This window comes from Taeniopygia guttata, chromosome 29 (genome assembly GCF_048771995.1).
Source record: "Taeniopygia guttata chromosome 29, bTaeGut7.mat, whole genome shotgun sequence".
In the NCBI taxonomy this organism is placed as follows: domain Eukaryota; kingdom Metazoa; phylum Chordata; class Aves; order Passeriformes; family Estrildidae; genus Taeniopygia; species Taeniopygia guttata.
Window position 1 is genome coordinate 3,837,890 of NC_133054.1, and position 14,686 is coordinate 3,852,575.

Here is a 14,686-nt window from a genome sequence, read left to right on the forward strand (position 1 = left end):
TGGCCCCCCATCCTGGACACCTGATTTCCTCCCAGACCCCTGAATTTTGGAGAGAGGGTTCCCCCCACACCCGTGAGTCCCCCCAGACCCCTGAATTTTGGGGACTCCCCCCACACCCGTGAGTCCCCCCAGACCCCTGAATTTTGGGGTGAGGATTCCTTCCCGGACCCCTGGGTCCCCCCAGATGGGTTCCCGTGCATTGAATGGGAGCCCTGATGTGGGTGGTGGAGCTGCCCAGATGTGCACATCTGTGTAGCACCCAGATGTTCCCACACGTTCACACGTCCCAGGTTTCTTTCTGGGAATATGGGGAAGTTCTTCCCCCAAAATCCTGACCCCAAACTCCCCGTGTGCCACGCTGGAGGAGAAGCTCCCGTGGCACCTCTGGTGGTTATGGTGCCACTCTCGGGGGGCCGGTGCCCACCTTGGAGCCCCCCAGGTCCCCATCCCGGCTGCTCCCGAGGCCTCCCGGCACCCCCACGGAACAGGGAAGCACCGCAGGGAATGAAACTCTTAATTACAGCCATTAATGAGCCCTGCTGGGCTCCTGGGCAGGGAGGGAATCCCGCGGCATCCCAGGGGAGCTCCTGCGGGGATTGGGGGTCCCAAAGTGACAGGACCGGGGTCCCCAGAGCCTCTGGAGCCGCTGCTGTGGTGCTGGTTCGGTGTCCCACCCCTCACACAGCTGCACAGACCCCACGGACCCCCCATGCCCCCCTCTCTGTGCCCCCCGTGCCCCCCTGGCTGCCCTGGGCACAGGAAGGTGACAAAGGACACGCGGCCGTGCCCAGGGCAGGATGTTCATCCCAAATCTCGAATTCTGTCACTCGGGGCATCGGATGCGCCTCAGCCTTCTCCTGTACCCACGGCCCCCCGAGAAATTCCTCCTCTTCCTCCCTCGGACTTGGCTGGGAGCAAAAAGAGGGGGTGGCACCGTGGGGGGGTGGGAGAGGGGAGAACCCGGGGGCGTTGGGGGCTCACGGGCTGTGCCGGCACTCATTGATGCCAGAGCATGACCAGCCCCCCCTGGCCGAGCCTGGGGGTCCCCACGCCGGCCGGGTCCATCCCGCCGCCCTCTCCTTCCCTCTCGCGGCCCTTTGTTGGGCGTTCATCGCCGCTTTCCATATGCACGGCAGCATCTGCTCCTGCCGGGGAGATTTGCATCGCTAAATGTAAATCGGGTGTTCCATCATTTATCATAACCGGGAGGGCGCGGAGGGGGCGGCCGAGTGTCAGCGGCAATCGCGGGGCTCGTCCTTCGTCCCCACGGAGCCCTGGGGCTCCCCGCGTGGGGAGGGACAGCGGCCCGCGTGGGGACACCGCGTTTCGCTCAGCAGCCCCCCCAACCAGCGAGGTCACCCCTGAGCGGAGCGGGGCGAGGCTGGAAGGGGCGGTGGGAGATGGATTTGGTGTCCAGCCTTCCTCGGCCTCCCCTCCCCGGCCGTGTCCCCGGGCCGGGATGTCCCGACCCGCCCCGTCCCTCCCAGCCCGGCTTCCATCGCCTCCTGCCCACCCCTCCAGCCTCGGCCGGACCTCGGAACGCGCCGCCAGCGCCGGAGCGATCCCAGCCCGGCCATGAAGGGTCCCCTGCGTGGAGGGATGTTCTCCCGGCATGTCAAACGGCACCCCGGAGTGAGTCCCCCCCACCCCCCGTTCCTCCAGGGACCCCCATCCCTCCCTGCCCGCTCCCCCTCCTCCCAGGGACCCCGCACAGCCCCCGGCCTTCCTCACATCCTCCTCCCTCCATCCCATCACCCCACTCCCCATCCCTCCCGTTGTGTCCTTCCTCAGCCTCCTCTTCCTCCCACTGCCCCAAAAATCCTCCTCAGCCCCCCAGCCCCGCTGTGCCCCCGCTGTCCCTGCCCCATCCAGCAGCTCCAGGGCTCCTGAGGGTCCCCGTCCCTCCTTCAGCAAGGGAAGGTGAGACCACCCCCTGCTTCCCACCCCATTCCCTCCTCCCAGCGCTGCTGAGGGGCTCCTTCAGCGAGCCCGGCTGGGCCACCCCAACCCTTACCCACCCCCCGAGAGGCAGAGGTGGGTGAGGGCACCTTCCCCGTGTGCCTCCCCGCCTGTCTGGGGACATCTTCGTCCGGGAGGATGGAAATGAAACCCCCTCCCCACCCACCCCAGCAGCCCCAGATCTGTCCCTGTCACCCCTCAAAATGTCAAACTGAAGGGTTTGGCTAAAAAAATGCTTCAGCCCTGGGCTGGGCACTGCTGGGGGGTGCCAGCAGCGTGGGCACGGGTAGCTGGCACCCCAGGGTGCTCCCCACGCCCTCGGATGGGCAGCACAGGCTGAGGCTCCTGCGGGACCCTCGCTGCAGAACTTTGGGGAGCTTTGGGCTGGGTTTGCTCCCCAGTCAGTCCCCGACAGTGACTTGGGGGGCACAAAGAAGACCCCAAACTGGGGGTGTAAAGCAATGGGGGGGTGCTGGGTGTTTGTACACAGCGGGGGTGCTGCTGGGGCAATTTCTGTGGTGTCACCTGCTGACGTTTCCCCCCCTCACAGCCCCCTGAATTATCAGGCCAGCCCAGAGATCCGAGGCTGTGAGGGGAGGAATATCAGGAGATGGCAACGATTTCCAAAAGAGGTTTTTACCCCGAGATTGTTGGTTCTGCTCTCTTTATTCTGTGATGTCCATGGGAGAGCGGGGCAAAAGAGGACGAGCAGGAAATGTCAGGGGTCTACATAGGTTTTGGACAGGGTGGGCACCCCTGGCTCTCTGCCAACCCCGTTGGGGCAGAAAGGAGGGTCACAGGGTCCTGGGAAGGGGCACAGAGTGCCCATGAGCTCCCTGTAACAACCTGCTCCGTCTGTCCGTCCGTCCGTCCGTCCGCAGTGATGGATGCCCGGCCGTGAGGCTCAGCAGCGCTGGCAGGAGCAGAACCCGCTGGCACGGCTCGCTGGGCACCGAGCGGGCACCGGGCAGAGCCTGGCACAGCGCCCCGCCGCCCCCGCACCCCGCGCCGGGGGGAAATCGGGTTCCACCGCTGGCACCTGCGGCTTGGCAGCCTCATCCTGGCCCTAATTCTTCCCAGCCATTAATTACCCAGGCGGTGTCGGCAGCAGATGGTGAGACGGCCCCGCTGCCCCGAATCCTCCCCGGCAATTCCCGGCGCTGCGGCGAGTTCTCGGTTCGCCAGCGGCTGCTGCCAGCTCCTGTGCCGCTCGGTGCCAAGGGGCATCATCCGCCGGTGCCCTGAGCCCTGGCATGGGCGCTGGCATCCGCGCCGCTCGTCATTCCAGTGCCTTGGGCATACTGGGAGCACTGGGAGGGGCTGGGCAGGGGGACACATCCCTGTCCCCCCTTTCCCCACGCGTGGCTGTTGAACAGATGGGTCGGGCTGACCCTTTCCATCTCTTTTCCAACCGTGCCCCCCCTCAGCCCAGCCCGGTGTCATGGCAGTGGGGAAACTGAGTCACGGAGCGGTGGGGTCGGGGGTCTGGGGGCATTTCCCTTGTGCCGAGAAGAAGACGCGGCTCCGCCGGTACCGAGCCGGCGGCAGCGCTGCCGTTAATGGCGGGACCGGCTCCGTCCCCCGGGGCTCCGCCGCTGCCGCCGCTCTCATTCCGCAGCAATCGGGGGAGGTCAGAACCGCCTCGCCTCGGCTGCGATCGCGGCCGCCTCGCTCCGGGCACCGGGGGATTGGCAGCGGAGATGAGGAGATGGAGCCGAGGAGCGGCGGGAGCCACCCCGCACCGAGCGGGGGGTGAGGGATCTCTGCTGGGGTTGGGGTCTCTGAGTGCCCCCCGGACCCGCTTTGGAGCCCTGGAGGCTCAGCCCCAGCGCGTCCCAGTCCATCCCAGTAAAACCAGCAGAGCCTCCTTGTGCGGTGCTCCATCAAGAGATGCTGCAGGGGCGGTGCAGAGCCTGGGGGGCTGCGGGGGGACAGGGACCCTGTCCGGGGTCACAGCTCAGGACAGACCGTGCCCAGGGCTGAGTATTTCAGGGAGAAACCACCAGCCAAGGCTCAGCCCTGAGTGGAGTCACTGGGAGCACTGGGAACACTGGGAATGGGGTGCTCAGCACAGCATCCTTCAGGGGAGAACCATAAACCGAGGTTTGCTCTGAGCAGGGGCACTGGGAGCACTGGGAACACTGGGAATGGGGTGCTCAGGACCAAATCCTTTAGGGAGGAGCCATAAACTGGGGCTCAGTCACTGAGAGCACTGGGAGCACTGGGAATGGGGTGCTCAGCACCGCATCCTTCAGGGGAGAACCATAAACTGAGGTTTGCTGTGAGCAGGGGCACTGGGAGCACTGGGAACACTGGGAATGGGGTGCTCAGCACAGCATCCTTCAGGGGAGAACCATAAACCGAGGTTTGCTCTGAGCAGGGGCACTGGGAGCACTGGGAACACTGGGAATGGGGTGCTCAGGACCAAATCCTTTAGGGAGGAGCCATAAACTGGGGCTCAGTCACTGGGAGCACTGGGAATGAGGTGCTCAGCACAGCATCCTTCAGGGGAGAACCATAAACCGAGGTTTGCTGTGAGCAGGGGCACTGGGAGCACTGGGAACACTGGGAATGGGGTGCTCAGCACCGCATCCTTCAGGGGAGAACCATAAACCGAGGTTTGCTGTGAGCAGGGGCACTGGGAGCACTGGGAACCGGGAATGGGGTCCCCAGGCCCTCAGCAGCGCCAGCGCTGGGCAGCCACAGGCGGAGGGGAAGCGATTTCTCATTCCAAATCCAATTCCTCTCCAACACGAGCCGATTTTTCTCTCCCTCTTTTAATTCAGTCACTCAAGCTGACAGCTACACTGTGTACCGCAGCCCGGCTACAGGATTGCTCTGCCATATTCCCCCTGTAAATCTCCCGGCGTGTCAGCTCTCCCTTTCACTCTCCAGTCCGCCTGATAAATATTCATTTTATTGGGGTATTTTTCATTTCTCTCTCTCTCTCTCTCTCTCTCTCTCTCTCTCTGCAGCTCGTTCCCCTCATTGGCTTCATCAGCGTGGGCCTGGGCAGCGCAGTGCTGTACCTGCTGCGGCTGGCACTGTACAGCCCAGACGTCAGGTACGCCTTGGGGTGCCCTGGCAGCCCCGGGGCACCCCTCGGGCTGGCCCTGCACCCCCAGAGCATGGGGGGCTCGGCCCAGCTGTGGGGGCATGGCCAGACACAGCTGCACGGTGAACCATGGGGGAAATGTGGGTCCGGAGTGCAGGAGGGAAGTTGGGGGGTTGATCCCCTCTCCTTGGTTTGGGGCGGTGGGAGAAGGGCCCCCCCAGCCCCGTTAAGCGGGTAAGAGGCGAATGTGGCTGATGGGCAGGGGGCAAAGCTGTGGGGAGGGTGGGACTGAGGGAATGGGAGATGGAGGCAGGGAGGGCTGGGCAGGGGGAGAGGTGTGAGGATGAAACCCAGGAGCGGTTTTGGGATGGACAGAGGGAGGGATGGAGGGGTGTGGGGAGGGTGGGATGGTCAGCTGGGTGCGTGGGGAAGGGATGGGGAGAGGGAGGAGGGAGCGACAAAAGCAGTGGGGATGGATGAGCAGAGCCAGGTGTGAGGATGGATGGATGGATGGATGGATGGACGGATGGAAAAAGGGCTGTGGGATCACAAAGGGTGGGTGGGCAGGACAGTTCCACGTGCTGGGGTGACCAGGCTGCTTTCCCCACATCCCCCCTGCCCCCCACCTCGTTTATTCCCGGTAAAACCACTCCTGGATTTAATCTGGCACCAGATGAGCTCAGCTCCACAATCAGCAGATCCAGGCACCTCGGCTTGGAGGGTGGGAGTGCAGGGGGGGATGTTTGGGAGGGAATAACCCCCCACCCCCATCCCCCAAACCCATTCATGCCATGAAACAGCTCCAGGGGGGCTGTGCTTGCAGCACGGCCCCCCCTCCATCCCCCAACACGCACACAAACATCTTCCCAGATGGAAAATTATGCTCTTGGCCGGCAGCAGTGGGACGGGGGGATGGAAAAGGGGGGGCAGCAGGAGCTGCTCTCCCCAGGGACCCCATCCCACGGCCCCGCTGGCCTCCCACAGCCCCTCCGGGACAGGACTGGATGGGGCCAGTTGGGAAAGGCTTCCAGGAGAACTGGGGATGCTGGTGGTGGGGCTGGGGGCACTCTGGGGGGGCTCCAGTGGGGTGGGGGGGTTGTTCCCCACTCCTGCCAGGCACAGATGTCCCTGTCACCCCTCGCAGCTGGGACCGGAAGAATAATCCTGAACCCTGGAATAAGCTGAGCCCCACAGACCAGTACAAAGTGAGCACTGGGAGAACTGGGGGGGCTGGCAGTGTGTGCGGGGGGGAGGCAGCCACATTTAGGGCAAAACACAGAATTTTCCTCAGGATGGGGAAAGGGGGATCGCTCCTGGAGCAGAGCCCCCCTCCCCAAATCCTTGTGCTTGAATTTGGGGAAGGGGCACTGTGTGACAGCAAGGCCAGGCTGCAGTGACAGGGGACAGGAGGACACGAGCCCCCCTGACCTCCCCCCACCCTCTCCAGTTCCTGGCAGTGTCCACTGACTACAAGAACCTCAAAAAGGACCGTCCCAGCTTCTGAGCCACCTCTGGGACCTGCTGGGGTGGAGGGGGAGACCCCCACCCTGCCCCAAAACAGCTCCTGAGGTCCAGCACAGCTCCCACAGCACCCCCAAACCGTGTGGTCGTGTCCCACCCCCCCAATAAACCACATCCCTGCGGATGCCCCCGCACCCCTCACCCCGTGCCTGCATTAAACTCAGCACAGGAATAAATTATGGGGTGGGGGGCAGCAAACTGGATCCTTTATGGTTCCCCAGAATGTGGGGGAGACAGCAAACTGGGTTCTTTATGTTTCCCAGAGCCTGGAGAGTGGGAAGGGCACCAAAACGGATTCTTTATGATTTCCCAGAACCTGGGGAGAAAACTGGATTCTTTATGTTTCCCAGAGCCTGGAGAGTGGGAAGGGCAGCAAACCGGATTCTTTACCGTTCCCCCGAGCCCCGAGCACGGAGATGCTCTCTCCCCCGGGAGCGCTGGGCCGGGGGGGCTCTCACATCCCGCTGGAAGCAGGACAAGCCTTCGGGTGCTGTTTCCGCTCTCTCACGCTCCAGGGTCCCCTCCCAGCCCCTCTGGAGAGGGAAGGAGCTGGGAGGGGTGGAGGGGTCACACCCACACGTGTCAGTGACGTTCTGGAGCGGCGGGCACCCTCTGGGATAGGTGACATGGGACAGAGCCCGGGTGGGCACCAGGCAGAGGAGGGGATACCCCCAGGCTGTCCCCTCACTGCACCCCACACGTTCCAGCGCTCAGCATCACCCCCTGCCCTCGGAACCCCTGGGGGAAGCACCAGGACGGGGACACTGAGGCACGAGGGGCTCCTGGCACGGCGCTGAGGTGCCCCATGGAGCTGCCCCCAGCGCCCCTGTGCCCCCCAGCACAGCACCCACACACCTCCAGGCTCTGCACCCCCTTTTATTAGCAACCCCTCCCCGTAGAAAAGTGCAAGATGAGGCTGGAGAAGCCCAAGCAGGGTCTGGGGGTTCTCTGTACCCCAACACTGACAGCAGGATGGGTCCCCCACCCCAGGGACGCAGCACCCAAAGGTGAGCACGGGGGAGAAGGGGAGGGGGAGAGGCCGAGGGTGGGTCCCAGCCTCTCTGTGCCCCCCCAGCGACCCCAGCCTGGCAGGAGGGGTGCCCCTCTCCTCTCAGTGGTCGCTGAAGCCGGGCATGGGGAAGGCACGGGCGAAGGTCTCGACACGCTGGCGGAGCTCCCGCAGGCGCTGCTGCGTCTCCGGGTCCTGCAGCAGGAAGGTCTTGAAGTCCTGGAGCTTACCTGGGGAAATTGGGGGCACAGCTGAGCCCCAGGGCAGCGCCAGCCCTCCCCAGGTACCCACAAGGGGAGAAAGGCACCCAGGGAAAGGGAAATGGGGGCAGAGGGCCCCCCCATCGCTCACTGGTTTTGCTCTTGACGTCCAGGGCCAGAGCGATGCCCTCGTCGATGAACTCCACGACCTTCTGGAAATCCTCCTCGCGGAACTGGCGGGAGGTCAGCGCGGGGGCACCTGGGCACAGAGCCCGTCAGGGGCAGGGCCACTGGGGGGACACCGGCCCCACAAGGGGCTCCCAGCCCCACAAGGAGCTCCCTGAACTCCAGCCCTACAAGGAACTCCCTGAATCTCAACCCCACAAGGAGCTCCCTGGCTCCCAGCCCCACAAGGAGCTCCCTGAATCCCAGCCCCACAAGGAGCTCCCTGAATCTCAACCCCACAAGGAGCTCCCTGAATCCCAGCCCCACAAGGAGCTCCCTGAATCCCAGCCCCACAAGGAGCTCCCTGAATCCCAGCCCCACAAGGAGCTCCCTGAATCCCAGCCCCACAAGGAGCTCCCTGAATCCCAGCCCCACAAGGAGCTCCCTGAATCCCAGCCCCACAAGGAGCTCCCTGAATCCCAGCCCCACAAGGAGCTCCCTGAATCTCAACCCCACAAGGGGCCCCCTCGGTCCAAGACCCTCACTGTGGCTCCCCAGGAGGACCCCCAAGTTCTGGTCCCTATGGGGTCCTGCCCCCTTTCCCAGCCAAAACCAGCTCTGAATTCCCACTCAGAGAAGGGTGGCACGGAGTGGGGCTGCTGTGGGGCGAACCCCCACCCCAGGGCTGGGTTCTGGGCAGGGCCTGTCCCTCACCGAGGCGCAGCCCCCCGGGTGTCAGCGCGCTCCTGTCCCCCGGGCACGTGTTCTTGTTGGTGGTGATGGAGACGAGCTCCAGCACCCGCTCTGCCCGCGCCCCGTCGATGCCCTTGGGCCGCAGGTCCACCAGCACCAGGTGGTTGTCGGTGCCACCTGAGGGACAAAGGAGAGGGGTGAGGGTCCCTGAGCACCCCCAGACCCCTCTGCCACCCCTTTCCTGCTCTGCAGTGCTGCCTCTGGTCTGCCTCACCCCCAATCTCCCCACACATCCCACCGCTGCCCTGAGACCGAGCAGAGCCGCTCGTCCCCAGCACGGCTCAACCCTCCATGACCCCAAAACCAGCAGGGTCAGAGCATCACTTGATATCAGGGTGTGCTTCATCCCCATCATGGCTCACCCCTCCTCGTCCCCAAAACCAGCAGGACCAGAGCATCACCTGACACCAGGGTGTGCTTCATCCCCTCATGGCTCACCCCTCCTTGTCCCCAAAAACAGCGGGGTCAGAGCATCACCTGACACCAGGGTGTGCTTCATCCCCACCATGGCTCATCCAGCTTTGTCCCCAAAAACAACAGGGTCAGAGCATCACCTGACACCAGGGTGTACCCCCGCTGCAGCAGCGCCTGTGCCATGGCCTTGGCGTTCCTCAGCACCTGCTGGCAGTACTCCCGGAACGCTGGGGAGCTGGCCTGGAGGGGGGGACACCCCATCAGCACAGCGGGGACAGGGCACCCCCTGCCCCGAGCCCCCCGGCCCGCCACAGACCTGTTTGAGGGCCACAGCCACGGCAGCAATGGTGTGGTTGTGGGGTCCCCCCTGCAGGGAGGGGAAGACGGAGAAGTTGATCCTGTCCTCCAGGTCGTAGAGGGTCTCCTTGCCCGTCTTCTTATCCACGGAGCGCACGCCCTTGCGGTAGAAGATCAACCCCGACCTGGTGGCGAGGACGTCGTCACCTCTCCTGGCCAGGGAACAGCACCCCCGTGCCCACAGCCACAGCCCCGTGCCCACAGCCACAGCCCCATGCCCACGGCCACAGCACCCCCGTGCCCACGGCCACACCCCCGTGCCCACGGCCACAGCCCCCCCGTGCCCACGGCCACAGCACCCCCGTGCCCATGGCCACAGCACCCCCGTGCCCACGGCCACAGCCCCGTGCCCACAGCCACAGCCCCGTGCCCACGGCCACAGCACCCCCGTGCCCACAGCCACAGCCCCGTGCCCACAGCCACAGCCCCGTGCCCACAGCCACAGCCCCGTGCCCACAGCCACAGCCCCGTGCCCACGGCCACAGCACCCCCGTGCCCACGGCCACAGCCCCGTGCCCACGGCCACAGCCCCGTGCCAGGGCTCTCACCTGGCGCCACGCAGGGTCTTGTGCGTGGTGCTGGTGACCACGTCCGCGTGCTCGAAGGGCGACGGGATGGCCTTGGCCGCCACCAGCCCGCTGATGTGCGCCATGTCGGCCAGCAGGTAGGCCTTGACCTCCTCGCACACCTGGGGACACCGAGGTCACCTGCCGGTCCCCGAGCCCCGGCCCGGGCCCCGGAGCCCCCACGTACCCTCCTGAGGCGGGCGTAGTCGATGAGGCGCGCGTAGGCGCTGGTGCCCGCGATCAGCAGCCGGGGACGGAAGAGCCGCGCCGTCACCTCCAGCTGCGCGTAGTCGATCAGTCCGGTGGCGGGCTGGGAGGGACAGACGGACAGACGGACAGACGGGTCAGCCCAGGGACAGACAGACAGACAGACAGGTCAGCCCAGGGATGGACAGACGGACGAACGGACAGGTCAGCCCAGGGACGGACAGACAGACTGGTCAGTCCAGGGACGGAGAGATGGACAGACAGGTCAGTCCAGGGACGGACAGACAGACAGACTGGTCAGCCCAGGGATGGACAGACGGACAGACAGGTCAGCCCAGGGACAGACAGACAGACAGATTGGTCAGTTAGTCCAGAAATGGAGAGCCAGCTTGGTCAGGCTGGGAATGGAGAAACGGCTGGACAGACAGATGGACAGACAGATGGACAGACAGCTGGACAGACAGATGGACAGACAGATGGACAGACAGCCCGTGAAGGAACCCCTCTGCCCTGAGCACGGCACGTCCACCTGAGCCCCGGGCACCGCCCCTGGCACTGGGACACGGACGGGAGGGAGGGCAGGGGTTTGACAGAGCAGCTCGGACACCCTGGGGATAACTCAGGGACACCCTGGGGACACCCTGGGGACACCGTGGGGACACCTCGGGGACACCCAGGGACACCCCGGGGACACCTTGGGGACACCTTGGGGACACCTCAGGGACTCCCCAGGGACACCCCAGGGAAACCTCAGGGCTCCCCTCCCCCCCAGCTCACATCAAGCTTGTAGGGCATCGACTCGAAGAAGATGGAGGTGGCCGAGATCCTCTTGGCGTCGGTCATGTACCCGTGCGTGAGGCTGCGGGGGAGGCACGGGGTGAGGCCGGGACCCCCGGGGGGCACCGGGCCCCACATCCCCCCCAGCCCCCCACGTACTGGCCCCCGTCGGGCAGGTCCAGCCCCATCAGGCGCTCGTGGGGCTGCAGCAGGGCCGTGTAGGCGGCGAAGTTGGCCGGGGAGCCCGAGTAGGGCTGGACGTTGACGCCCCAGCGCGCCGGGTCCAGGTCGAAGGCTTCCAGCGCCCGCCGCTCGCACAGCAGCTCCAGCTGGTCCACCACCTCGGCCCCCCCGTAGTACCTGGGGACAGCACGGGGGTCACCGGGGGTCCCCGCCGCCAGCCCCACCCCACGGGAGACTTGGCACAGAGGGCAGCCCCCAGTGATGCCCCAGGTTTTGGTTTTCCTGTTTCAGATTCTTTATGTTTCAGACACTGAGATTCAAGTTATGATACCTCAGGTTTTAATTTTCCTGTTTCAGATTCTTTATGTTTCAGATTCTTTATGTTTCAGATGCTGAGACTCAAGTTATGATACCTCAGGTTTTAGTTTTCCTGTTTCAAATTCTTTATGTTTCAGATGCTGAGATTCACGTCATGATACCTCAGGATTTAGTTTCTCTACGTTTCAGATTCTTTATGTTTCAAACACTGAGATTTAAGTTATGATACCTCAGGTTTTAGTTTCTCTACATTTCAGATTCTTTACGTTTCAGACGCTGAGATTCACATCATGATGCCTCAAGTTTTTGGTTTTTTACGTTTCAGATTCTTTATGTTTCAGACGCTGAGATTCAAGTTATGATACCTCAGGTTTTAGTTTCTCTACGTTTCAGATTCTTTATGTTTCAGATTCTTTATGTTTCAGATGCTGAGATTCACGTTATGATACCTCAGGTTTTAGTTTCTCTACATTTCAGATTCTTTATGTTTCAAACACTGAGATTTAAGTTATGATACCTCAGGTTTTAGTTTCTCTACATTTCAGATTCTTTACGTTTCAGACGCTGAGATTCACGTTATGATACCTCAGGTTTTTGTTTTTTTACGTTTCATATTCTGTGCTGCTTTACTCTGCCTGGCCTTCATATGAGGGATGGTGAGCTCTGGTCACAGAGCAGGCAGACAAAACAATTCCTTCTCTAGCTGGGGACCAGGGACAAAAGAGCCAAATCTCTGCCCAAGAGCAGAAACAACGTGGGTTAAAGAGAGAAAAACAAGAAGGATGGGACTGGATAAGCTAAAGCTATAATTGGACAATTAACCCCAATATGCAAAAGGACCAAAACTTATAGAAGTGACAGACCCCGTGACCAGGCATCCATTTTTGTGCCCATTTTGGGTTCATTTTGGGTTCATCTTGTGACTATTTTGGGCTCACCTGGGGTGTAGCCCTGACTCAAGGTGGATCCATTGAGGCCTCCTAATAAATCCCGAATTTATTCTTTAGCTCAGTCTGTTCTAGGTCAGCGTCAGCAGCGGGGAGCCCCCAGCCCTGCCCTGGGGCTCCCTGGATGTCTCCTGCAGCTGAACCCCCCCCAGTGCCCCCCAGCCCCCTCCCCACTTTACCTCTTGCCAGGATACCCCTCCGAGTATTTGTTGTTGAGGCAGGAGCCCAGGGCCTCCAGCGCCGCCCGGCTGCAGAAATTCTGGGGGGGAAATGGATGGGAATGGGAGCAGCTGAACCCCCAAAGCAGGGGGTCCCCCAGCCCCGACCCCACCCCTGCCCAAGCCCCCCGGGCCCCACCTCAGAGGCGATCAGCTCCAGCCCCCGGCACTGCCGATCCTTCTCCTTCTGCACCAGGCTCCAGATTTCGGGGTCGCTCTCGGCCAGGCTCTCCTGCCCCGTCCAGCCGGGGACGTGCCCGCTGCTGGCGGCGGCGGCGGCGGGGCCGTGCTGTGCCCGCCGGCTGCCCGTGCCCACCCGGGCCCCCCATCGCTGCAGGGTCTGCACAGAGAGGGGGGCACGAGCCGTGACCCCCCGAGCCCCCGGAGCCCATCCCAGGACCCAAAGGTGACGGTGGCAGGAACAACAACCCCAGGATCCGTCTCCAGCCACCGGGGTCACCCTGCAAGGTGGGAGCATGGGGACCCCAAGGGCCCTACAGGGTGCATGGGGACCCCAAAGGGCACATGGGGACCCCAAGGACCCTACAGGGTGCATGGGGACCCCAAAGGGCACATGGGGACCCCAAGGATCCCATGGGGTGCATGGGGACCCCAAAGGGCACATGGGGACCCTAAGGATCCCATAGGGCACATGGGGACACCAAGGATCCCACAGGGCCCACGGGGACCCCAAGGATCCCATAGGGCACATGGGGACCCCAAGGATCCTATAGGGTGCATGAGGACCCCAAAGGGCACATGGGGACCCCAAGGATCCTATAGGGCACATGGGGACCCCAAGGACCCCACGGGGCACATGGGGACCCCAAGGATCCTATAGGGCACATGGAGACCCCAAGGACCCCATGGGGACCCCAAGGACCCCCATAAGGTACATGAAGACCCCCTTAAAGTCCTCACAAAGCACACAAGGACCCCCAAACCCCCAAAGCAGCCGGGGATGCCCCGGTGGTTTTGGGGGGACACCCATGGGACCCCCCCGGTGCCCGGTGCCCGGTGCCGGGTGATGTAAGCGCAGCCGCCCCATTGCATCACCCGCGGGCAGCGGCACCGGACACGGGCCAAGGCCGGTGGCGGGGCTGTCCCGGCCCCGGGGACTTTGGGACGGACACAAAGTCCGCGGGGGTGGGCGCGGGGGGGGGGGAACCGGACCGGGGTGGGGGGGGGGGGAACACAACACCGGGATGGGGGTCCCGGTGTCCAGCCGGGGGCGAGGAGGAGGAGCGGGATGGAATTGAGACCCCCGGGGGCGATGGAGGGTGGGGGAAGGGGGGCACCGGGGGGCACCGGGGGGAACCGGGGGGCACCGGGACACCCCCCCCCCGGCAGCGGGGACCGGGACCCCCCCCCGCCGGGGAGCGGGAGCCCTGCGCCACCGGGGCTGCAGCACCCTGCGGGCACCGGGACCCCTCCGGGCACCGGGACCCTCCGGCATCGGGACGTCCCGCACACCGGGAACCCCGGCGGGTACCGGGGCTGTCCCCCCGGGCACCGGGACCCCTCTGAGCACCGGGAGACACCGGGATAGCAGAACCCAGCGCTCACCGGGGGATGCGGGAACCGGGGATCCTTGGGAACCGGGGATCCTTACCGGGAACCGGGGACCCCCCCCGCCCCCCGGTGAGAACCGGGCCCCGCTGCCAGCCCCGAGGCTCACCCTGCCCAGGCGGAGCGGCCACATCTCGGTGCGCGCTGCGCGTGGGTCCCGGCGGGGTCCCGGTCCCGGTTTCGGTCCCGGTCCCGGTCCCGGTCCCGGCCTCCGCCTGGCCCCGCCCCCACGCGCGCGCTGCCGGTGGGGCGGAGCCACCGGGGCCGCGGGGGCCGACGGGAAACGGGAGGTCCGGCACCTCCCCCCCCCTAATTTTGGGGTCTCCCATCCCTGCACTCCCCATCCCTAATTTTGGGTTCCACCGTCCTTGCACCCCCCCCATCCCTAATTTTGGGGTCTCCCATCCCTGCACCCCCCATCCCTAATTTTGGGGTCTCCCATCCCTGCACCCCCCATCCCTAATTTTG

At 64.1% G+C, this 14,686-nt stretch overlaps 2 protein-coding genes across 2 annotated transcripts; one reads left to right on the forward strand and one right to left on the reverse strand.

Annotated features, from left to right (window-relative positions):
• Nucleotides 1-1,461: 1,461 nt before the first annotated feature.
• On the forward strand, nt 1,462-6,676 carry NDUFA4L2 (NDUFA4 mitochondrial complex associated like 2). The gene is made up of 4 exons (XM_030259592.4): nt 1,462-1,632; nt 4,935-5,023; nt 6,159-6,219; nt 6,462-6,676. Exons 1-4 carry the CDS (start codon nt 1,576-1,578, stop codon nt 6,516-6,518), a joined length of 264 nt encoding a protein of 87 aa, XP_030115452.3. The 5' UTR covers nt 1,462-1,575; the 3' UTR covers nt 6,519-6,676.
• Nucleotides 6,677-7,393: 717 nt separating this feature from the next.
• SHMT2 (serine hydroxymethyltransferase 2) lies at nt 7,394-14,487 on the reverse strand. The gene is made up of 12 exons (XM_041711607.2): nt 14,328-14,487; nt 12,789-12,989; nt 12,611-12,690; nt 11,143-11,343; nt 10,984-11,065; nt 10,187-10,309; nt 9,982-10,121; nt 9,393-9,558; nt 9,217-9,316; nt 8,624-8,779; nt 7,896-8,003; nt 7,394-7,774 (listed from the first exon to the last, which is right to left on the reverse strand). The coding sequence occupies exons 1-12, from the start codon at nt 14,349-14,351 to the stop codon at nt 7,647-7,649; spliced, it is 1,509 nt and encodes a 502-aa protein (XP_041567541.2). The 5' UTR covers nt 14,352-14,487; the 3' UTR covers nt 7,394-7,646.
• Nucleotides 14,488-14,686: the final 199 nt, after the last annotated feature.

Bases quoted from the DNA above. Each gene is read 5' to 3' on its own strand.
- NDUFA4L2 (XM_030259592.4), top strand. From the start codon at position 1,576: ATGAAGGGTCCCCTGCGTGGAGGGATGTTCTCCCGGCATGTCAAACGG. The intron at 1,633-4,934 runs GTGAGTCCCCCC...CTCTCTCTGCAG, and splicing joins ATGTCAAACGGCACCCCGGA to CTCGTTCCCCTCATTGGCTT. The intron at 5,024-6,158 runs GTACGCCTTGGG...CACCCCTCGCAG, and splicing joins CTGTACAGCCCAGACGTCAG to CTGGGACCGGAAGAATAATC.
- SHMT2 (XM_041711607.2), bottom strand. From the start codon at position 14,351: ATGTGGCCGCTCCGCCTGGGCAGG. The intron at 12,990-14,327 runs GTGAGCCTCGGG...CTCTCTGTGCAG, and splicing joins GGCCGCTCCGCCTGGGCAGG to ACCCTGCAGCGATGGGGGGC. The intron at 11,344-12,610 runs GTAAAGTGGGGA...TGCTGTCCCCAG, and splicing joins GAGGGGTATCCTGGCAAGAG to GTACTACGGGGGGGCCGAGG.